This window comes from Triticum urartu, chromosome 7, assembly GCF_003073215.2.
Source record: "Triticum urartu cultivar G1812 chromosome 7, Tu2.1, whole genome shotgun sequence".
Taxonomy (NCBI): domain Eukaryota; kingdom Viridiplantae; phylum Streptophyta; class Magnoliopsida; order Poales; family Poaceae; genus Triticum; species Triticum urartu.
The window spans coordinates 47,908,209-47,932,771 of record NC_053028.1 but is presented as its reverse complement, the minus strand read 5'-3'; the positions used below and the strand labels follow the sequence as shown (position 1 = coordinate 47,932,771).

Below are 24,563 nucleotides of genomic sequence, written 5' to 3'. Positions count from 1 at the left end.
ATAAACATCACATGCAATCAATATAAGTGATATGATATGGCCATCATCATCTTGTGCCTGTGATCTCCATCTCCGAAGCACCGTCATGATCACCATCGTCACCGGCGCGACACCTTGATCTCCATCGTAGCATCGTTGTCGTCTCGCCAATCTTATGCTTCCACGACTATCGCTACCGCTTAGTGATAAAGTAAAGCATTACACGCGATTGCATTGCATACAATAAAGCGACAACCATATGGCTCCTGCCAGTTGCCGATAACTCGGTTACAAAACATGATCATCTCATACAATAAAATTCAGCATCATGCCTTGACCATATCACATCACAACATGCCCTGCAAAAACAAGTTAGACGTCCTCTACTTTGTTGTTGCAAGTTTTACGTGGCTGCTACGGGCTTAAGTAAGAACCAATCTCACCTACGCATCAAAACCACAACGATAGTTTGTCAAATAGACTCCGTTTTAACCTTCGCAAGGACCGGGCGTAGCCATACTTGGTTCAACTAAAGTTGGAGAGACAGTCGCCCGCAAGCCATCTCTGTGCAAAGCACGTCGAGGGAACCGGTCTCGCGTAAGCGTACGCGTAAGGTTGGTCCGGGTCGTCTCGTCCAACAATACCGCCGAACCAAAGTATGACATGCTGGTAGGCAGTATGACTTGTATCGTCCACAACTCACTTGTGTTCTACTCGTGCATATAACATCAACATAAATAACCTAGGCTCTGATACCACTGTTGGGTTTCGTAGTAATTTCAAAAAATTTCCTACGCACACGCAAGATCATGTGATGCATAGCAACGAGGGGGAGAGTGTTGTCTACGTACCCAACGCAGACCGACTGCGGAAGCGATGACACGACGTAGAGGAAGTAGTCGTACGTCTTCACGATCCAACCGATCAAGCACCGAAACTACGGCACCTCCGAGTTCGAGCACACGTTCAGCTCGATGACGATCCCCGGACTCCGATCCAGCAAAGTGTCGGGGAAGAGTTCCGTCAGCACGACGGCGTGGTGACGATCTTGATGAACTACAGCAGCAGGGCTTCGCCTAAACTCCGCTACAGTATTATCGAGGAATATGGTGGCAGGGGGCACCGCACACGGCTAAGGAATAGATCACGTGGATCAACTTGTGTGTCTAGAGGTGTCCCCTGCCTCCGTATATAAAGGAGTAGAGGGGGGAGGCTGGCCGGCCAAGGGGCGCAGGAGAGTCCTACTCCCTCTGGGAGTAGGATTCCCCCCCCCCAATCCTAGTTGGAATAGGATTCGCGGAGGGGGAAAAGAGGAGGAGGGGGCCGGCCACCTCTCCTAGTCCTAATAGGACTAGGGGAGGGGAGGCGCGCAGGCCCATCTAGGGCGCCCCTTCTCTTTTCCACTAAGGCCCACTATGGCCCATATAGCTCCCGGGGGGTTCCGGTAACCCTCCGGTACTCCGGTAAAATCCCGATTTCACCCGGAACACTTCCGATATCCAATATAGGTCCAATATATCAATCTTTATGTCTCGACCATTTCGAGACTCCTCGTCATGTCCGTGATCACATCCGGGACTCCGAACAACCTTCGGTACATCAAAATGCATAAACTCATAATATAACTGTCATCGTAACCTTAAGCGTGCGGACCCTACGGGTTCGAGAACAATGTAGACATGACCGAGACACGTCTCCGGTCAATAACCAATAGCGGGACCTGGATGCCCATATTGGCTCCTACATATTCTACGAAGATCTTTATCGGTCAGACCGCATAACAACATACGTTGTTCCCTTTGTCATCGGTATGTTACTTGCCCGAGATTTGATCGTCGGTATCCAATACCTAGTTCAATCTCGTTACCGGCAAGTCTCTTTACTCGTTCCGTAATACATCATCTCACAATACCATATTAGTTGTAATGCTTGCAAGGCTTATGTGATGTGTATTACCGAGAGGGCCCAGAGATACCTCTCCGACAATCAGAGTGACAAATCCTAATCTCGAAATACGCCAACCCAACATCTACCTTTGGAGACACCTGTAATGCTCCTTTATAATCACTCAGTTACGTTGTGACGTTTGGTAGCACCCAAAGTGTTCCTCTGGCAAACGGGAGTTGCATAATCTCATAGTCATAGGAACATGTATAAGTCATGAAGAAAGCAGTAGCAACATACTAAACGATCTGGTGCTAAGCTAATGGAATGGATCATGTCAATCAGATCATTCAACTAATGATGTGACCTCGTTAATCAAATAACAACTCATTGTTCATGGTTAGGAAACATAACCATCTTTGATTGACGAGCTAGTCAAGTAGAGGCATACTAGTGACAATTTGTTTGTCTATGTATTCACACATGTATTATGTTTCCGGTTAATACAATTCTAGCATGAATAATAAACATTTATCATGATTATAAGGAAATAAATAATAACTTTATTATTGCTCTAGGGCATATTTCCTTCAGTCTCCCACTTGCACTAGAGTCAATAATCTAGATACATACCATGTGATTAACATCGATAGTTCACATCATCATGTGATTAACACCCATAGTTCACATCGCCATGTGACCAACACCCAAAGGGTTTACTAGATTCAGTAATCTAGTTCACATCGCTATGTGATTAACACCCAAAGAGTACTAAGGTGTGATCATGTTTTGCTTGTGAGAGAATCTTAGTCAACGGGTCTGCCACATTCAGATCCGCATGTATTTTGCAAATTTCTATGTCAACAATGCTCTGCATTGGAGCTACTCTAGCTAATTGCTCCCACTTTCAATATGTATCTAGACCGAGACTTAGAGTCATCTAGATCAGTGTCAAAACTTGCATCGACGTAACCCTTTACGACGAACCTTTTGTCACTCATAATCGAGAAACATATCCTTATTCCACTAAGGATAATTTTGAACCGCTGTCCAGTGATCTACTCCTAGATCACTATTGTACTCCCTTGCCAAACTCAGCGTGCAGGGTATACAATAGGTCTGGTACAACAGCATGGCATACTTTATAGAACCTATGACTGAGGCATAGGGAATGACTTTCATTCTCTTTCTATTTTCTGCCGTGGTCGGGCTTTGAGTCTTACTCAACTTCACACCTTGTAACACAGGCAAGAACTCTTTCTTTGACTGTTCCATTTTGAACTACTTCAAAATCTTGTCAAGGTATGTACTCATTGAAGAAACTTATCAAGCGTCTTGATCTATCTCTATAGATCTTGAAGCTCAATATGTAAGCAGCTTCACCGAAGTCTTTCTTTGAAAAACTCCTTTCAAACACTCCTTCTAGTCAGCCCGGCGAAAGTCAATCAAGACCATGTATTGCGCCCGGAAAGAGAAACTGCTGAGGCTTCTCGGCCGATCGTCCGCGGCGCCTCACCAGCTTCGGGGACTACTGTCGGAGTAATGGGCCATGGGTAGGCCAATCTGAGCCCCACGACCTTTCAAGACATCGGGGCAGGCTGCGCCCCTCAAGACCACAGGGCGAAGAGCCGCCTCCTGGGGAGTCTAGGGCAAGGCGACCGACTGCCTGCTCACGGCCGAGTCCCAGGGACGACTTCCAGAGAAGCCGGCTTTGAGGAGTCGGCCGGCGACTCCAACAAACCGTGACCTCATCGAGGGGGATGGGGCAGGGCGTGGCTACAATGAAGCCCACTTCCCGCCCCTTACCAAGGGCAGGCATGGCTACAGCGCGCCGTACTTGGGAAGATCTCCCCGCGGCGTGGCACTGTTGTCCAGCCAGCCCTGACATCAACACCACTGTACCTGGTCCTACGCCCACGACGACTTGTTTGTATGGCCTGGAGGCAGCAGGGCCCACCAGCCAGCGAGACCTCGGGAGACGGCGGGAGCACCGCCAGTCGGACCCAACGGGAGTCGGCCCGAGGGAGTCGGCCGAGCCCTCCCCCGGGCCCATGCGCCATTAATCAAGAAGAGATGGGGAGTGGCCACAGTGATCGCCCGCCAGGCGATGGGCTGTTGCCATGACCCCATGACCAAGCTTGTATCATCAGGAGCACGGCTACAGTAATCACCAGCCGGCAAGACCCACCCGCGGCGGACGCGGCCTGTCGGCTCCGTACCAGACCAGTCGGCGGGCCCCAGCAGTCGGCGGAGAAGTCGGAGGTCGGAGACACTGACGGCTGGGCCCGCGCCCAGTCACATTACCATTGTACCCCTGGGGGTAGGCCTATATAAACCCCCCAGGACACCCATGCAAAGAGTTGGATCCCAGTAGTTATATACCTCACCAGATAGAGGGAAAGAGCCAGCCTTGCCCTCTCCTACCACCATACACAGCTCAAGGAGCAACCGTGTAAACACTTGACCATAGTGATCATGCGAAGACCCCACAGAGCAGCAGTAGGGGTATTATCTCCCTGGAGAGCCCCGAAGCTGGATAAGATTCGCCGGCGTGCATGTCTTCGCCCCATCCCGTTTTCAGGCACCGGCGACGTTCTACTCGCCCCCACCATAATAAGCCATCCGTTGGCATATGTCGCACCAAACCCCCGACATAGGGCAAGCGCATTCGCTCTAAAAAAAGAGAATTACTCCCTTCGTTTCATAATATAAAAGCGTTTTTAACACTACAAATACGTAGAGATAATCTAACTCTGTAGCACATATTCTCCATCTTCAATAAAAATAGTAGAAATGCATGAGAAAATGATCCCTTTATCAGCCAGCTCTTCCGATTTCTGAAATTACAATACAGCCCCGCACCCGCAGCCAAGTCCCCCACCTATCGATTCCGACCTGCCTTCTCCTGCCGGAGCAAATCCCCGCCTCCCGGCACGCCATGGCCGGCGAGATGCCTGTCGCCGATGGAAAGGCCGGTTCCACCTGCAACACCACCAACCATCGCGGCACCTTTTGGTCCTCGTCCGCCTGCGGCGGGTTCTCGCGGCCGGCGCCGCCACCACGTGGGATTCGACTGCCCAACACCACCCGCGGCCGCCGACCTCCTCCGTGGTGGCTACCTGCCCCTGTAAGGTATGCGGAACCCTAGCCGTACGACGCAGTTCGCTGCCTGTCTCGTTGATGTGGTGCCAGCGGTGAAATTATACTCCAGTAGAAGAAGACTTTTTTGTGTCTATTATCTGGACGGTATATCTCCTTCTATTCGAAATTGTCTACTCTTTTCTGGAGCAGATGGCAAAGTACATACTGAAGCGCAGAGTTAATTTTGAATCCACCCCTTTAGACGTGAATTCAGGGGCAAAAACGGTTTTTTTTGTGCGCCTAATGGTTGGGTTGTGGCATGATGTGTGACATCAATTTCACCAAGTGGTGGCATGGAAGAAATAAGGCTGTTGTGTTCGGATCGGTGGCGAATGAGGATTGGAGCGTTCCTCAGTTATGTAGGAGGTTTATTTCCAATATTATTTGCTTCAGGATGTAAACACTAAACAGAACAAAAACATGAAAGGTGGTGCTGTAACAACAGACAGCAAAGGCATCCAGTATAAATCACTGAAAACTGCGTGTCGCAGTGTGTACTTGAGCTGCACATTACAACCCCAAAGGAAACAAGCTATAGCAAATCTTGCTTTGGATTAGACGTTGTACCTTCCTAACAATCTCTAGAATGATAACAGAGAGAAAACATGGAGCCTGGAGTGAATACCGAGTCGCGACTTCGTTTTGTTTCTACCCCAGCGTGATGTTTATTTTGGCATGGTTTTTCGACCTATCTTCATTTCTTGTATGGTGAAAAGGACTTGAAATCAGAGAATAACCAAGAGAGACATTCAGAATTCATGTTTACTATCAAAGACAGGCAATACATTTATTTTCTTCATACGATTCTTAGAACATGTATCCAGCTCTTATATAGATTGATATGTACATGATACATGTCTTGGTTGTTGCCTACAGGTCAGAAGCTCTTGCTACTTGTCGCCGCCACCCTAGCCCTACAACATAGTACTAACGCTTATGGGTCTGGGACCTCCGGGAGTGTCAGCATGGCACGACCTGGCTGCCCAAAAAAGTGTGGCAATGTCAGCATTCCGTACCCATTCGGCACAGGAAAAGGCTGCTTCCAAGAACCCTTTAGTGCCACATGCAATGAGACCGGGGCATATCTGGCCTCAACCGAAGTTAGGGTACTGGAGATCAGTCTTACTCTTGGTGAGGTTCGTGTTCAGAACCCACACATATCATCGCAATGCAACTATACCAACGGCACCAATAGCACTGGTTTCGACGCCTTAATGCTTGATCCTTTTCATAAGCTTTCCAACACCAAGAACAAGTTGACATCAATTGGGTGTGCTATGCTTGCAATGGTTGTCGGACTCACTAAGAGCAAGAAGCAGATTGAGTACCCCACCGCCGACACATGCTTTTCATTCTGCATTGATGCAAGTAGTATCGAAGATGGTTCAGAGTGCTCTGGCTTGGGTTGCTGCCAGGCCCCTGTTTCAGGAAATGTCAGCTCATTAGTCACCTTATCCTTACCAGTACCAGAGTTTTACAACTCTACCATCCAGTCTTTCAGTTCCTGCAGCTACTCATTCGTTTCTGAGAAGGACTGGTTCAAGTTTGATCGTTCCTATGTTAACTCTACAAGGTTCGCAAGTACACATACAGATGGGGTTCCTTTGGTACTCGATTGGGTTGTTGGTAATGCAAGCTGTTCAGAAGCCACCAAGATGGGATCACAGTATGCCTGTCAAGCCATGAATAGTGAATGTATTGATGTGTCCAATGGCCCTGGTTACCGCTGCAACTGCTCTCAAGGCCTATGAGGGCAATCCCTACCTACAAGGAGGGTGCCAAGGTACGTATATGTATCTCGCAGAATCAACCTGCACTCTCCTTTTATTTCAGCTTTATTGTTTATGGAATGCAATATTCTGTTGATTCATCACGACATTCTCCTCACTTCCTTGAAATGACAGACATCAATGAGTGTGTACCTCCAAACCAGTCATTGTATCCTTGCAAAGGTAATTGCATGAACACCGTGGGGAGCTACAACTGTTTGTGCCCATCAGGATTCAGAAGTGATGATCCAAAGAGCATACCCTGCGTTCGAGCTGACCCAAACAAAACCCTGAAGATAATCTTAGGTAAAGGATTATTAGCAATCAAATTATTTTGCACACTAGCTGCGCACGTGCTGCTTCAATGTAAACAGAAAGCATTTTTGCACTTTTTACGCGGTCATACAAGTCCAATACAATCTGTATGCATGTCATCTAGCGAAGCAAATGGGGTGTATGGGACAACATGTTGCAATTGTTTTAGTCAATTGTGGGCAATTCCACTAGTTGAACTGATGGTAATTATCCATCATTATTTTCAGGCATATCTGCTAGCATCATCTTCCTCATGGTTTGTATCTTTGCTCTATGGGCCGAGTATCAGAAAAAGAAGCTGGCAAAAGAGAAGGAAAGATTCTTCCATCAGAATGGTGGTCAGATATTGTACCATCAAATTATGTCAAAACAAGTCGATACGTTGAAGATATTCACACAGGAGGATCTCAAGAAGGCTACAAATGATTTTGACGAGAGCAGAGAAGTGGGCAAGGGGGGTCACGGCACTGTCTACAAGGGCATTCTTAAGGATAACAGGGAAGTAGCCGTGAAATGCTCAAAGATCATGAACATGGCCGAAACTGACGAATTTGTGCAGGAGATTATTATACTTTCACAGACCAACCACCGGAATGTGGTCAGGCTTCTAGGGTGCTGCTTAGAGGTGGAAGTCCCCATACTGGTCTATGAATTCATCCCGAATGGCACTCTCTTTCAGTTCATCCATCGGAACTATGGGAGTCCACCTCCCTCTCTGGATACCCGTCTCAGGGTCGCTCAAGAATCCGCTGAAGCACTGTCATATTTGCATCTGTCCATGAACCGCCCCATAGTACACGGAGATGTCAAGTCGATGAACATTCTCCTGGATGACAACTACATGGCCAAAGTGACCGACTTTGGGGCGTCAAGGATGCTCCCCAAGGATGAGGTTCAGTTCATGACATTGGTGCAGGGCACCATGGGTTACCTGGACCCTGAGTACCTTCTGGAGAGGCAACTCACGGAGAAGAGCGATGTTTACAGCTTTGGCGTTGTGCTGCTGGAGCTGATCACGGGCAAGAAGGCGATCTACCACGGTGGCCCCAAGGAAGGCAAGAGCCTTGCATCGTCCTTCCTGCTCGCGATGAAGGATGGTAGCCTTGAAGGCATCCTGGATGTGAGCATAGTTGGTGTCGGCTTGGAGATGCTGCTGGGAGAAATCGCCGAACTGACGAGGATGTGCTTGAGCACCATGGGGGAAGAGAGACCTTCCATGACCCAGGTGGCTGACAAGCTAAAGGCTCTGCGAAGCGCATGGAGGGAGAAACTGGTGCTTGACCATGGCAAAGCAGAGTGTCTGGTCAAGTTCTCCTCACCTGCAGTGCTTCTTGATCCTCCATCATCGAGCACGTTCTCAACAGGGCCCCACATGTCTGGAATAGGTATAGAGACACCCAGGTGATAGTTTCAGTTATTATTTATTACACTACGCGAGTAGTATTGCAAAGAAGAGTGTGTGTGTGTGTGTGTGTGTGTGTGTACGTGTTAGAGGCCTGGAGCTTCCAGTGTATTACCAGTATTTGTCATGTATTTGCGGTACCAAATATTAAGTAGAAGAAGTTGGAATTGGTTATTAGAACATTTATGTCCTAGTTTTGGTTATTTTGGTTACGTAATATTTGACCTTCATCATTTTTTGTGTTGCTTGCTGCTTTTTATTCATGCCTTTTGGCAGTTGCATTGTAATGATTTGTAATAATTTTGAGAGTAAAATGTATCTGCAGTCATCAGATTAGTGTACAGAGCAGTATCCGATCACTTACAGTTAATGCTTCAGTGAACCTGCTGTCAGTTCTGTTGTTTCTGTGAACTCTTATCTCTGTTAGATTATTGAAAGTAGGTCCTGCTGTGCTCATATTCTTTACTAAGATATTTGCCTCTCAAGTCAGGCGAACAATAAATAACTTTACTCTAACTCGGACAGGTAATAAGGTGATTTGTGCTGCCACCACAGTTTGAAATTAAAATTTCATAGTTTGTTACAAGGATCAATCTCAGGTGACATTGCTCCACTTCCTCCTGCTTACAGTTTTTGTTCATTACTATCATATAGAATTTCATACTGAATTCGATTGATGGAGTTCAGTAAATTTTGATTCATCTGATGTCATGTTCTGTACTGTTGCGCATATCTATATAGAACCGCCACTTATTAGCAATTAACTATTCCAGTCTATATATAATTATCAATAAGTAGAACTATTCCAGCAGTGAAGTGCCGGCCTGCTACTAGAATCAAGTGTTTATTGATTGCTAATCTGTTACACAAGTCTTCGGTCATAGCCTCGTAGGGCGTTCATTCAGCACAGTTTAGCTGCAAATCAACACAGTAACCTGTTGGCTGTTGCCGTCATGACTTCAGACAGTGACACATTTTTCTCTATCTGATAGGTGCCTTCGTTGACTCGTTTGCCAGCTTGCGGCCAATTCTCTTCTGATAACAGATTATATCAGGGCCAGAGCTTTATATTGTTAAACAGTACCAAAGTTGACTTGGTAAAACAAAAATAATGGTGGGTTTTGCAGCTCAGATGTCATATATATAGAACCGTCACTTGTTAGCATTTAACTATTCCAGTCTATATATAGTTATCCCATCACAGTTCAGGGAAAGTAGTACTCCCTCTGTTTAAACTTTGACCAAGTTTCTGTTCAGACTTTGCCAACTTTGACCGAGTTTATGGAGAAAACTATTTCTATCTACAATACCAAATATATAAAATATGAAACTATGTCTTATGATGAATCTAATGATATATGTTTGTCACTCTAGATGTAAATGTTTTTCTCCACAAACTTGGTCAAAATTTGTAAGGTTTGACTTTTCAAAAAATCTATGTGCACTATATTATGGAACGGAGGGACTATAACTTTATAGAATTGTCACTTATTAGCATTTAACTATTCCAACAGAGAAGTGCTGGCTTGTTACTAGAATCAAGTGTTTTTTGATTGGTAATCTGTCACACTAGTCTTCGGTTGTTGCCTCGTGGGGCCTTCATTCAGCACAATCTAGCTGCAAGTCAACACAAGCAACCTGTTTGCTGTTGCCATCGTTACAGTGGCACGTTTTTCTCTCTCTGATAGGTGCCTTCTTGACTCCTTTGTCAGCTTGCGGCCGATTTTCTTCTGATAACAGACTATACCAAGGCCAGAGCTTCAGATTGCTATACGTCCTCAGAGTACCAAAATTGGCTTAGTAAAACAAAAATAATGGCGACTTTCACAGCTCCGGTATCCTCCATGGATGCAGCTGCAGCCCTTTGCCTTGTGCTTATTCTATCCACCACGACTACCTCTCTTGTCTATGCACAAGAAACCAACAACGGTGGGTGCATCACAGATGAGAGGGATGCACTGCTGTCTTTCAGAGCTGGCATCAGAAGCGATCCACAGAACCTATTTTCCTCTTGGAATGGCCAAGATTGCTGCCGGTGGAGTGGTGTCAGGTGCAGCAACAGGACAGGCCATGTCGTCAAGCTTGACGTCCGCAACGATCTCTTCTTTGACGATATCTATCGTAACTGGTACAGTGAAAATTCTCATGGGATGCGTGGGAACATAAGTTCTTCCTTAGTTGCTTTGCATCATTTGGAGTATCTAGACCTGAGTGGAAACTATCTCGGTGGAGTGGATGTGCCCATACCCAGATTCTTGGGCTCCCTCCAAAGCTTGAGATATCTCAACCTCTCCTGCATGGATTTTCATGGTAAAGTGCCTCCTCAACTTGGTAACTTGTCCAGATTGCTATATCTTGACCTCAACAACAACTGGAATCTTAATTCTTATGGCATGATGTTGCACATCGAGGATATCTCATGGTTGTTGCGTCTCTCTTTGCTAAGGTTTCTCGACATGACCAGTGTGAATCTTAGTGCCATTGGCAATTGGGTTCAAGTGGTTAACATGCTATATAATCTAAGAGTCCTTCGGCTCCGTCGTTGTGGACTTGTTTTTCCACAGACACCTATGGTGCGTTCTAACCTCACATCACTTAAGATGCTTGATCTAAGTGATACTGGGTTTCACACCATCAATCCAACCTACTGGTTCTGGGATGTTGGCACCATCAGGCATCTTGACCTTACAAATAATGAAATTGCTGAAGCATTTCCAGATGCGATGGGAAATATGACTTCGCTTGAGGTACTTCGTCTTGGAGGCAATCATCTCACCAGTATAAAGCCCGAAGTACTGGGAAACCTGTGCAATTTGAGAGTGCTAACACTGTGGTCAAATCTGATCAATCAAGACATTTCACAATTTTTGGAGGGGTTGCCTCACTGTGCATGGAGTAAGATGGAGTTGTTAGATATGTCTTGCACGAATGTCACCGGGGAAATTCCAAGGTGGATAAATCAGTGGACTGATTTGAGCACTCTTCAACTCTCCTCCAATAGGCTTGAAGGATCAGTACCTTCAGAAATTGGCATGCTCGTCAATCTCAAACTTTTGTATCTAGACGGCAACTATTTCAACGGTTCTATATCAGAGGAACATCTTGACTCTTTAGTGAATTTGGAGGAATTGGACTTGTCTTACAACTCCCTACACCTGAAGATCAGCTCAAATTGGATTCCCCCTTTTAAATTGCGCCGGGCATATTTCCCACGCTGCAAAATGGGACCTCATTTTCCTCTGTGGCTAAAAGGGCAGAAGGGTGTTGTTTATCTTGACATTTCAGATGCAGGCATAGTTGATAACCTTCCGGATTGGTTTTGGAGTGTGGTTTCAAATGTTCAATATTTGAACATCTCTTTTAACCAAATCAGTGGCAGGTTGCCAAGGACTCTTGAGTTTATGTCTTCAGCAGTGATAGTTGATATGAACTCCAACAACCTCACTGGTATTCTACCACTGTTGCCAAGGCAATTGGCAGAATTGGACATTTCCAGAAACTCTTTATCAGGGCCACTGCCACGAAACTTTGGAGCTCCGTTTGTTGAAGAGTTGTTGCTTTCTGAGAACAGTATCAATGGCACGATTCCAACATATATTTGTCAGCTGCAGTCATTATTGGTACTGGATTTAGCAAAGAACCTCCTAGCAGGACACCTCCCTGTCTGTTCAGAAGAAACAAAAGAACTGAATAGATCCATTAGAGCTCTAGTCCTGTATGAAAACAACTTGTCTGGTGAATTTCCTTCATTTTTGGAGAGCTGTTCAAAGTTGGTTCTTCTTGATCTTGCGCACAACAACTTTGCCGGAGAGTTGCCGACATGGTTAGCAAATAAATTGCCAGATTTGTCCTACCTCCGGTTGCGGCAGAATAAATTCTCTGGCTCTATTCCAGGTCAGCTCACACAGCTTGAACACCTACAGTATGTGGACCTTGCAGATAACCGAATATCAGGATCCATACCTCATGCGTTGGTCAACTTAAAAGCAATGATACAGGAGGACCAAACACTTTGGAACCCCTTAGTGTGGAGTTATGAAAGGCCAGCAAACCCTGACACGAATGATTCACCAAAATATGATGACAGCTTAGCAGTGGTAATGAAAGGCCAAGACCTTGATTACACCAGCAACATCGTTTATATAGTTGGCCTGGACTTGTCCTGCAACAGTTTGGTCGGGGAGATTCCAGATGAATTGACTTCCCTGGTTAGAATGAATAACCTGAACATCTCCCATAATCAGTTGTCCGGCAGGATCCCAGAGAAGATAGGTTCGCTCCAGTCATTGGAATCTCTTGACCTGTCATTCAATGAACTATCTGGCGACATCCCTTCCGGTCTCTCGGACATCACGATGTTAAGCAAGTTGAACCTGTCATATAATAACCTTTCAGGAAGAATACCCTCGGGGAATCAGCTGCAGTCACTCATCGACCCAGCATTGTCGTATATCGGCAACAACCATCTCTGTGGACCTCCTCTTTCCAGGAACTGCTGGGAGCCTGATGTAACTAGAGGTGATATTGAGGAGCATCAAGACGAGGCGAAGTATTTCTATCTTGGGCTGGCTGCAGGATTTATCTTTGGTCTCTGGCTGGTGTTCATTATCTTCTTATTTTGTTCATGTGGTGGGTTTGCAATATGCGGAGCCATGCCATTGCGCTGGACACGACTGCCCGAAGGATTGACGCTGCAACAGTGAAGATCATGCAGCTCAACTTAGCATTGCTGGTGCTGGAACTAGTCTTGGTACTATAATACTGCATGATGTCGTGATTTGGACAGTTTAAAAAATAAGGGCAACTAAAAAGATTGTAAGCCACACCTTTTCAAAGATGAAGATTGTACTGTTTGTATTGATTATTTCAAAGTTGTCTATATTGTTTTAGATGGTGGTGTTGTCTAAATTGTTTTATTCTTGATTCTGTGCTACTGCATATGTTGCTTAAACTGTTTTTTCCGGGTGTGCTTAAACAACTAGGAGTTTTTTCCGGGTATGCTTAAACGACTAGGACATGATGTTGCTTAAACTGTTCTAGACGGTGTTGTTGTCTAAATTGTTTCTTTTGAAGTTTTCAAATTTGTTTAGACTTGAGTACTGCTTTATTGATTATTTCGAAAAGTTATCTATTTTTCCGATGGTGTTCTCAAGTACGAAGAAACCGTTTTTTCTTTTCTTTTGCGATTTTGGATCTCTACGTGTTGCATTGAACAAACACCTTCATTTTTGGAAACTTTATATATCCTAGAGACCGGATCCAGCTAAATAATTTGGGAAGCAAAGACGCCATTTTCTAGTTTTTGTCCTAGTTGTGCGATGAAGAAACTTAGTACCTGTCCTAGCTAGCCACATGGTGAAGACACCTACTTTTGGTTCATCCAGCAAGGTTGAACCACTCCATGCACTATATATGTTTGATGCATATGTTTCATCCCGAGATGGGCAACGGCTCTTGAACTAGTAGTACATTTAATGGCGATGAAATATTTTGACTCCAGTGCAGTTTTCAGATGAACATACGTGTCCGGGGAACAGCTCGCGGTCTTCGTTCTAGGAAGGAGATAAACTAAACTAGACGTTTGAGAGTTGAGATCAGAGATCAGATGGGGATCGAACAACGGTTGACTGCTTGCTTGCTGCCACCTCCTCCCGCTGTCCAAATTAAACAACAAGCCACGTTTACGGTTTGATTAGTACTCCGTTTCACACCCCCTATGATCCAGGAGGCTTGAGTACAAGTTCATCTTTCCTTGTGTGTGTATATAGCTCGTATGTAAGTATGCACACGAATAACCCTCGCCCAACTCCAATACAGTCGCATAATACGCGGTTGCGAAACAAATCCGGGGGCTACACCCTACATACACACACACACACACATACATGGGTTGGCCACTGTCTTCAGGTAAGAATTTCCTCCTGGCCTAGCTTAGCTACCTTGTTCATGTTCAACAGTTCCTTTTGTAAAGAACACACCCCAACCGTCTTCTCTAGAGAGTTGCCTCCTTGCAGTTGCATGTAGTTTTCTTCCCCCCCCCCCCCCCCCCCCCCCCCCCCCCCCCCCCCCCCCCGCCTTTTGCTTGTTCTTCTCTAAGTAAACACACTCCATGAGTTTATTTTGTGGAGTAGCAGCTTCCGTTTAGTATATGGATCTAGAAGATGTAAAACATTCTTCATGTGTTGATGTTATTTATGGGAAGATGTTGCTGCATGGTGAAAGGTTGTTATTGCCATATGAAGGCTCTTTACGCAACCAAGACTTCAGGATGCACAATTTTTCAAGTTTACATGAAACTTTCACCTATTTCTCCGCACCATCATACTATAAAGCTTCATGGTAGCTTTGTCGCAAAACCCCACCTCTCCTCACGTGAAGTAGAAACATTTGCATTTTTTTTACATATCCTCGAGGGATAATACCCAGCATGATTTTCAACACACGTGTACAGGTTCTTTTAGATCACGTAACACACATACCGACCGCTCAAAAAAAAAGTAACACACATACCGAAAAAAGCTTTCGCCCCGCTTTATATATAGGGAGTACTTAGAACTCATCTAGATGAGATATAATTTGGTCTCGTTCACTTGGAAAACAAGAACATATAACATCCATGTCAGCACACACGCATCTTATAGCATCACATTCAATGGCTATAAAAAATGAATGAGACCAAATTATATCTCATCTAGATGAGTTCTAGCAAAACTGTTATATATAAAGCAAAGATCAACCACAACCCAAGTACCAACGCACCCCATGACAACACACGCACACACCCAAGGCGGGATACATAGGCGCTGAGCGCAGCAACACCACCACTAACACTACAAGAGCAATCGGGGACCTCCTCCGTGAACACGCCATCGCGAAGAGATGAAGCCGCATATGACGAACCGTGAGCTCCAAGGCGGCGCCTCCAAGAAGGTTACGACGCCAACGCGCCCCCACCGCCTGACCCGAGGGTCAGAGTTTTCCCTGGAGCGACACGATGAACAGTGAGAGCCGCGATGACGCCTTCAAGAAGGTAACGTGCTACGCCGCCGCCGGTCTGTCTGAAGATAGAACAGGTTTTCACCCCAGCAAACACTCACTACCACCGAACGCCACACCCCTGCCACCATGCCGCCCACACGGCCATGGTCACCGGGCAGCACCAAGCCACAGGCTCTGCCCATGAACACCGCGCTACCACCACCAGGGCCGCCGCCCCAACATTCAAGACCTTGACACCACCTCAACCGAGACCTGTCGCTACCCCAACCAAAGAGACGAGTGGAAAGGCCGCTCCTTTTTCACACCCCTGGGCGCCCCCTCCCCCGCGCCGAGACCCAAAAGGCCGGCCAAAATTGGCCTCCATCACCCGTCCTGCTGCACCGGGTGCAAGACAAGCTCGGTCCTGCTGCTGGGCGCGAGACGAGCTCGGTCCTGCTGCGGGGCGTGAGACAAGCTCTGTCTTGCGGCCACGGGCGCGAGACGAGCAACAAACTGCAATTGGGAGCGGTCCAAGCCTATGACGAGGGTAGAGCCCGGACGACGAGGGGAGGAATCGAAGGTCGAAACAGGCCACTCACCGACGGGCGACGCCAGAGACCAGCTGCCGTCGTGAAACGATCCAGACCACCACCATGAGGAGCAGCCCCGAGCCACTTTGCAGCAGCTGCGACATGCCGCCGAAGAAGCAGCCCGCCTCCCCAGCCATGGACGCCCGACGCCCCTCCACCCCGAAAGGAGTAGCCTGACCGCCGGCCGCCCCACCACCAGCTTAGCCAGGTCACCGCCGCCACCACCCGGATCTGGGCAGGAGCACCCAGATCCGCCGCCAGCAAGGCCCCCACCCTTGGAGCCCTAAGAGCCGGCGCATGAAGGGGAAGGGGGGGGGGGGAGGCAGGACCCCGGGACGCGGACGCAGCACGCTGGGGGGGGGGGGGAGGGAGCAGAGCCCGTGGATGGGCCGCCGACGCAGAAGGCCGCGGCCCGCGACGCACGCCTCCAGCGCGCGGGAAGAAGATCTTGCCTTGATCACGCGTGGTTGGGGCACCAACATGAGTTTTCCATTGTTGTCTATCTCTTGAATTACTCGTATTGAGAAAACTTTCTTTATCTTGTATATGCAGATATATGCCACGAGGCGAGTTTTTATTGAATTGTGTTACTTTGATCTGATGACTAGTTTTAAAATTAAATACCACGCGGCATATATACGAGAGCAATCCTGATATTGACAAATTTTAATAATTTGCATTCATCATTATGAATATTCTTTCTATGCCACGGTTTGACTTCTGAATATTTTTTTCTTTCTAAAATGGCTTTCATGCATGCCAGCCTTTTCGAAATGACAAATATACCCCGCAGATAAGTCTTCCCTCCATCATCTGTCGCCCCGCGTCCCAATTTCCAATTATTTTCATACGTCGAAACTCTATTATGTTGTGTCACTTTAATTTGAGGACAAGTTTTCAGTTTTCATACCACGTCGCAAACATACGTGGCGAGCAATCCTACTCTTGATAACTTTTAATAATCTGCTTCCATCATCGCAAATATTCTATCCATGCCACGGTTTTTGGCTTGGGACTAAGAAATTCGAAAATGGCTTTCATACATGCCCGCTTTGCCGAAATGACCAATATGCCCCGCAGACAAGTCTCCCTCTTCTTCTCTCTCCCGCGTTCCCATTCCGCTGACCTGAGGAGCACAGCAAACCCTCGCCCCGCCGCCCAGCACGGCCGTGGCCGGCGAGATGCCTGACGCCGATGGACCTCCTCCACATGGCGCACCACCAGCCAGTGCGGCGCCTCCGGGTGCTCGTCCCCCTCTGCCCGTTCCCCACGGCCGGCGGTCTGGTTCCTCCGGTTGCCGCCGTCGCCGCCACGTGGGGTCCGAGTATCCGGCACTGCCGGCGGGCACCGCCTACTCCGGATTCGTATCCGCGGCCATATTACGCCGCCCCGCCGTTATGCGCGCAGGGCTACCAGCCCCCGTAAGGTACGGCCGGGGAACCTGGTGAATCTGTCTTGTCTCTTGTGTCGCTGATGTGTTGCATACTCCAGGCCTTTGGGGATACTAGGAGTGGGAGAAGAACAGTAGAAATCGTCGCAGCGTAGAGTGATATTTTGTTTACTTTACTACCTTACATTAGTTCGTGCAAAGCAGGCGAAAACTTTTTGTATGCACTTATAATGGTTGGGCTGAGATGCAGGTTCCGGAGTAATGTCAAGTGAGGAATCAACCACGCCGTAGCGTCATGTAGAAATGCGCTGTTTTTGGTGGCAAGTAGGGGTCAGAGATTAATCAGATTGTTATTCAGTTATGCAGAAGGTTATTTATCAAAAATCTTTGTTTCTAAATGTATTGTAGAACGGAAACATGCTCGGACAACAGGAAGAACGTCCAGTATAAATCAGTCAAAATGATATGTCAGTCGTAGTGGGCAAGAGAATGTTTGCCATTTTAGCTTTACATACAGAGCAACAAAGGATGTTACTAATGTTTTTGTTTTCAAAATATATCTTTTCCTTATTGATAGTGTACTTAAGTTTTAAACATCACTGCCAATAAGCAATCAATAGAGGTATTTCATTGGAAAATTGAATATAAAAACCCGAAATGACAAGTATATGCAAACTGAAACACGCTACTTAATGTTATTCTGGATTGGAGGTAGTGCTTTTCCTACAATTTATGAAATGAGAACAGAAAGAAATATGGAGTCTGGAGTATACAATTACTAGTGACTATTTTCTTGTATACTCCGCAACATAGATGCATAATTCATATTTTTCTTCTTCTTTTTATCTAAATCAGATTTGAACCTAAATTCTTGTCTGATGGCAAGAGACTTGAAATCCGAGAATAACTAAGCGACACATACAGAATTTATGTTCTATTTTATAAGACGGGCATTAATCTCTGTTTCATCATCTGATTCGGATATTGTTGGATCAAAATGTTTGTGGTAGTGGGATCAAACTCTTAACTACCAATATATTCCCTATGTGATGGTAATTTTAGGGGACTACCAATATATTCCCTATGTGATGGCAATTTTAGGGGATTTTTCCTAAATGGTGTTCGCATTGGTTTGTCATCTACTAATATGTCGTATTTGGCATTTTGTATTTCGTGAAGACAAATGACCGATATCAATGATAGATTGGTATGTACATGATACATGTCTCAGTCGTTTCCTAATATAACATTTTTTTGCTAAACACAAAAACTACCGTAACATACATATGGCCCAGATAGATTGGTATGTACATGATACATGTTTCCGTCTTTTCCTCCAGGTCAGAAGCTCTTACTACTTGTTGCTGTCACGCTAATCCTGCAGCATAGTACCACCGTTTATGGGTCTGGGTCTTCTGAGAGCATCAACACGGCACGGCCTGGCTGCCCAGACAAGTGTGGTAACGTCAGCATCCCGTACCCGTTCGGCACTGGAAAGGGCTGCTTCCAAGAACCCTTTAATGTTACATGCCATGAGAACAGGGCATATCTGGCCTCAACCGGAGTTAGGGTACTAGACATCAATCTTAACTTTGGTGAGGTTCGTGTTCAGAACCCAAAGATAGCATCACAATGCAATTACACCAACGGCACTAATAGCACCAGTTTTGTTGGCTTAAGTCTTGATCCTTTTCATAAGGTTTCCAACACCAAGAACCAGTTGATATCGATCGGGTGTAGTATGCTTGGAATGATCCTAGGAGTGACCAAGGGCAAGAACCAGCTTGAGTTGCCCATTGTCAACTCATGCTTTTCATTCTGCACTGACGCAAGTAACGTCGATGATAGCACAGAGTGCGCTGGCATGGGTTGCTGCCAGACCCCCTTTCCAGGAAACATCAGCTCCTTCAACACCTCATGTACACCAATACCACCTATATACAATGCTAGCATCCAGTCTTTTAGCCCATGCAGCTACTCATTCATCGCTGAGGTGAACTCGTTCAAGTTTGATCGTTCATATGTCAGCTCTACAAATTTCAGAAGTAAATATACTGAGGGGTTTCCTTTGGTACTTGATTGGGTTGTTGGCAATGGAAGTTGTTCGGAAGCCACCAAGATCGGGTCACAGTATGCCTGTCAAGCCATGAACAGCCAATGCATTAATGTGTCCAATGGCCCTGGTTACCGCTGCAACTGCTCTCAAGGTTATGTGGGCAGTCCTTACCTACAAGGAGGGTGCCGAGGTATGCACATGCATCTCGCAAAATCAACCTATAATTTCTTCTTTATGTCCATTCTTTATGCGGGGAATTTCTCCTCTATCAACTTTATTGCTCTTGGAATGTGATCTGCATGTTGACTTTCTCCTCACTTCCTTGAAATGACAGACATCAATGAGTGTGAACCTCCAAACCAGTCTTTGTATCCTTGCAAAGGTAATTGTAGAAACACCGATGGGAGCTACACCTGTTCATGCCCATCAGGATTCAGGAGTGATGATCCACAGAGCATACCCTGCGTAAGAGCTGACCCAAATAAAGCTCTGAAGGTGGCCTTAGGTATGGGTTATAAGAAATCAAAATATTTTACACACCAATTGTTCACACATTGCTTGATAAAAAACAGAAAGCTTTTGTGTACTTCTTTATGCCAATCATATAAGTCCGAGTAGAGTACAGTTTGTATAAATGTCATGTAGTAAAGCAATGGTGAGATGACACAATACGTGGAACTATTTTTTAGCCAAATGTGGGCAATGTCTCTAGTTGAACTGATGTAACCGTCATGATTTCAGGCACATCCGCTGGTGTCGTCTTCCTCATGGTTTGCATGTTTGCTCTACGGGCAGAATATCAGAAAAGGAAGCTGGCAAAAGAGAAGGAAAGATTCTTCGATCAGAATGGTGGTCAGATACTGTACCATCAAATTATGTCAAAACAAGTCGATACATTGAAGATATTCACGCAGGATGATCTGAAGAAGGCTACAAACGATTTTGACAAGAGCAGAGAAGTGGGCAAGGGGGGTCACGGCACTGTCTACAAGGGCATTCTTAAGGATAACAAGGAAGTAGCCGTGAAACGCTCAAAGATCATGAACGTGGCCGAAACTGACGAGTTTGTGCAGGAGATTATTATACTTTCACAAACCAACCACCGAAATGTGGTCAGGCTTTTAGGGTGCTGCTTAGAGGTGGAAGTTCCGATGCTGGTCTATGAATTCATCCGGAATGGCACTCTCTTTCATTTTATCCATCGTAACTACGGAAGTCGACCTCCCTCACTGGACACCCGTCTTAGGGTCGCTCAAGAATCTGCTGAAGCACTGGCGTATCTGCATCTGTCCACGAACCGCCCTATAGTACACGGAGATGTTAAGTCTATGAACATTCTCTTGGACGAGAACTACATGGCGAAAGTGACCGACTTTGGGGCGTCAAGGATGCTCCCCAAGGATGAGGTTCAGTTCATGACATTGGTGCAGGGCACCATGGGTTACCTGGACCCTGAGTACCTGCAGGAGCGGAAGCTAACAGAGAAGAGCGACGTTTACAGCTTTGGCGTTGTGCTGCTGGAACTGATCACGGGGAAAACAGCCATCTACCACGACGGCTCCATGGAAGCCAAGAACCTCGCGTCGTCCTTCCTGCTCGCAATGAAGGATGGGAGCCTTGATGGCATCCTGGATGCGAGCATAGTAAGCACAGGGATGGAGATGCTGCTGGTAGAAGTTGCCGAGATGGCAAGTATGTGCTTGAGCACCAGGGGGAAAGAGAGACCTTCCATGACCCAGGTGGCTGACAAGCTAAAGGCTCTGCGAAGCACCTGGAGGGAGAAGCTGGTGCTCGAGCATGGCAAATCAGAGTGTCTGATCATTGGCTCCTCGCCCACACCTTTAATGCTTCGTGTTCCTCCGCAGTCGAGCATGTTCTCGACTGGGGCCCAGATATCTGAAGTAGGTATAGAGACACCTAGATGATAGTTTCAATTGATTATTACACCATGCGAGTAGTATTGTGAAGAGTGTTTGAGGCCTGGCGCTTCTAGTATACTATCTGTTTATCTATTTTTTTAGAAGTATACTATCTGTATTTGTCGTCTATTTGTGACGTTAATGTAGAAGTTGGAATTGGTTGTCACAACATTTATAGAATGGTTTTGTTTATGTTGGTTATGGGATATTTGACCCTTTTTTTTTGCGGGGGATGGGATATTTGACCTTGTTCGTTTATTATTGTGTTGCTTGCTGCCTTTCATTTACCCCTTTTGGCAGTTGCTCTGTACTGAATTTATTTCGTTTGATCTTAATTCAATTAGATCATTTGTACTCTGGAAACATGTCAGGCTCTTTCAAGTTGGCTGGCCTATATATATGTAGTCCTCTGTTGAGTGAAAGGGGTTATTGCGTCATTGAAGTTGTCAAAGGGGTTAATGTCAAAGGGGTTACAGACTTAAAATACGGTCATTAGTTCATTAACTGTGTGTTCGAAATTTTAAGTCGGTGTTCGGCTCATCTATGCCCGGTGAACATTAAAAGGAAGAAAATAGCAGAAACATTAAAAGAAAATGTGTGGTGCAAGATGCTCAAATGGTGATGTTCATGCAAAATTTTGGGATGTTTGGACATTCTAGGAGCTTTGCAAAAACAGACAAAATCAGGTGTGAACAGTATTGTTTTCAAAAGTTTTCCAGACATCCGAAATTTGTCTTTTTTGACATGAGCTCCTCAAATGTCCAAACTTAACCAAATTTTGCACGGACATCATGCATATGAGCATCTTGCACCATAAAAAAATTTGGATTTGTTAAATGCTATTTATGCATATAAGCCCATGTTTGGATAAAAAAGGACACGTTGAGCTGGGTAAAAGGATAGACTCAAGAGTAAGATGGATAAAAAATATGATCATTTTTTCTTTTGCAAAAATCTTCCAATCTTTATTCATTTTCAATCATGGTAGTACAACGAACGCATGAAATCTTTCTCTAATAATAAAGCATGGATTGACTCTGTGGGTTCACCGTCACAATACGCTTATTCCCGTGATTTTACGCTTTCAGTTTGAATTTAAAACATATTCAAGGCGGTACTAAATTTTTGCTCAATCTGTTTCGCTGTGTCTGATTTTTTCCCCGTACGTGGCTGATTTGCTAAACTGGGCCTCGGCTAGGGTCTGCATCCATGCTCAATTGTGTCCGTCGTAGGCTGCATATACAATTGAATATATAGCAATACACTGAATAATCCCACCTTGCTCCTGTGAATCGAATCTCACCGATTCAAACATGTCTAGGTTATCCCTAGCATCAACCAGCCTCCTCAAGAATCAACAAAAGCGCATGAGAAAAGCACAGGCAAAGGCGGGACAAGATCAGCGGGAGGCAAGGGATCTACGGAGGTGGGTCAGTGGAGGGCAAAAAGGGACTCAAAGTTGTGGCCTACAGGAGGCGAAGCCAGCACTAGGGGCGGCCGGGCGGCCGACGCAGCTGCTATAGGAGGCGAGGACGGCGCTCGGGACGGCCGGCCAGGCCGCGGGAGGTGCAGGGGGGGTGAAGAGCCCTCTGGTCGATGCCGCGGCAGCAGGAGGCGAAGCCGGCACTCAGGCCGGCCGACCAGGGGAGCCGCACAAGCGGGGGCGAAGAGCTCGCCAGCCGACGCGGTTCCTACAGGAGGCACTTTTCCATGTTAGCATAGAGACGCTCTTTTCGAAGAGTTTGCAAAACAGTTCGAACATGGGTGACATGATCTGTGAGAGATTTGCTATAAACAAGGATATCATCGAAGTAGACCACAACAAACCCACCAATGTAAGGGCGAAACACATAATTCATAAGACGCATGAAAGTACCCGGTGCTTCCGATAAACCCATAGGCATGACTAACCACTCATACAAGCCAAACTTTGTTTTGAAAGTGGTTTTCCATTCATCACCCTCTTGTATGTGGATTTGATAGTAACCACTTTTAAGATCAATTTTTGAAAAGATAGTGGCACCACTAAGTTCATCAAGCATATCATCAAGGCGTGGAATGGGATACCTATAGAGAACGGTGATAGCATTGATAGGTCTACAATCCGAACACATGCGAAAGCTACCGTCTCTTTTTGGCACAAGAATGACTGGAACGGCACAAGGACTCGAACTTTCATGCACATGTCCATGGTCTATGAGATGTTTTACTTGCCTTTGTATTTCTTTGGTTTACTCGGGGTTGACGCGGTAGGGAGCTTTGTTCGGAAGTGGTGCTCCGGGGATGAGGTCGATGCGGTGCTCGATGCCTCGTAGTGGAGGTAGTCCCGGAGGTAGCTCGTTAGGGAAAACATCTTGGAATTCCTGCAAAAGAGAAGACAACACTAAAGGTAGAGTGTGAGAGGTGTTAGCTTCTGGGGCGTTGTCCTTGCACAAAAGGACATAGTGCATGAAACTAGATGGGTTCTCACACACTTCTCTTATCTCACTTTTGGTGGCAAATAGAACTAAGTTCTTCTTTTCGCTCATCGTGGAGGCACTCAATTTGGGCTTGTGGCGCTCACTCTCTTTTTGGTGGTTTGCTCTCCCACTATTCTCTCCACGATGGGTTGCTTGCTTGTCAGCGATCACTTGGCTTGGAGACATAGGGCGAAGTACGACTCCTTTCCTTTCATCTTGAAGATGTAGTGGTTCGTTCGGCCGTTGTGGATGACACCTCTATCAAATTGCCATGGTCGACCAAGAAGAAGGTGGCAAACGGTCATTGGAATGACATCACACTCCAAAGTGTCTTCGTAAGCTCCGATTTTGAAGGAGACTTGCACTCTATGCTTGACTTGAATAGTGCCGGAATCTCTTAGCCATTGAACTTTGTATGGATGTGGGTGCTTCGTCTGGAGCAATTGGAGTTTGGAGCAAAGTTCTTCACTTGCTAAGTTATGACAACTCCCTCCATCGATGATTACCTTGACGGACCTTCCATTGATGCCGGCCTTGGTATGAAAGATGTGGCATCTTTGGTCTTCTTCTTGGTGATGTTGAAGGGTCAAGACCTTGGACACAACAAGAGCGGGACTTGAATCTTCATCACAAAAGACTTGTTCCTCTTCATCGCTCACTTGCCGGTGCATGGCGACTTGC

The 24,563-nt window shown here is 46.2% G+C and overlaps 2 protein-coding genes and 1 pseudogene across 2 annotated transcripts; all 3 read left to right on the top strand.

Annotated features, from left to right (window-relative positions):
• Positions 1-4,699: 4,699 nt before the first annotated feature.
• Positions 4,700-9,842, top strand: LOC125520413 (annotated as a pseudogene).
• Positions 9,483-13,379, top strand: LOC125520412 (receptor-like protein EIX2). The gene is made up of 2 exons (XM_048685330.1): positions 9,483-9,604; positions 10,203-13,379. The coding sequence occupies exons 1-2, from the start codon at positions 9,602-9,604 to the stop codon at positions 13,191-13,193; spliced, it is 2,994 nt and encodes a 997-aa protein (XP_048541287.1). The 5' UTR covers positions 9,483-9,601; the 3' UTR covers positions 13,194-13,379.
• Positions 13,380-17,252: 3,873 nt separating this feature from the next.
• LOC125518299 (wall-associated receptor kinase 3-like) lies at positions 17,253-21,624 on the top strand. The gene is made up of 4 exons (XM_048683184.1): positions 17,253-17,382; positions 18,789-19,694; positions 19,839-20,009; positions 20,246-21,624. Exons 1-4 carry the CDS (start codon positions 17,253-17,255, stop codon positions 21,427-21,429), a joined length of 2,391 nt encoding a protein of 796 aa, XP_048539141.1. The 3' UTR covers positions 21,430-21,624.
• The last annotated feature ends 2,939 nt before the right edge of the window (positions 21,625-24,563 follow it).

Bases quoted from the DNA above. Each gene is read 5' to 3' on its own strand.
- LOC125518299 (XM_048683184.1), top strand. From the start codon at position 17,253: ATGGACCTCCTCCACATGGCGCACCACCAGCCAGTGCGGCGCCTCCGG. The intron at 17,383-18,788 runs GTATCCGGCACT...CTTTTCCTCCAG, and splicing joins CGCCGCCACGTGGGGTCCGA to GTCAGAAGCTCTTACTACTT. The intron at 19,695-19,838 runs GTATGCACATGC...TTGAAATGACAG, and splicing joins CCTACAAGGAGGGTGCCGAG to ACATCAATGAGTGTGAACCT.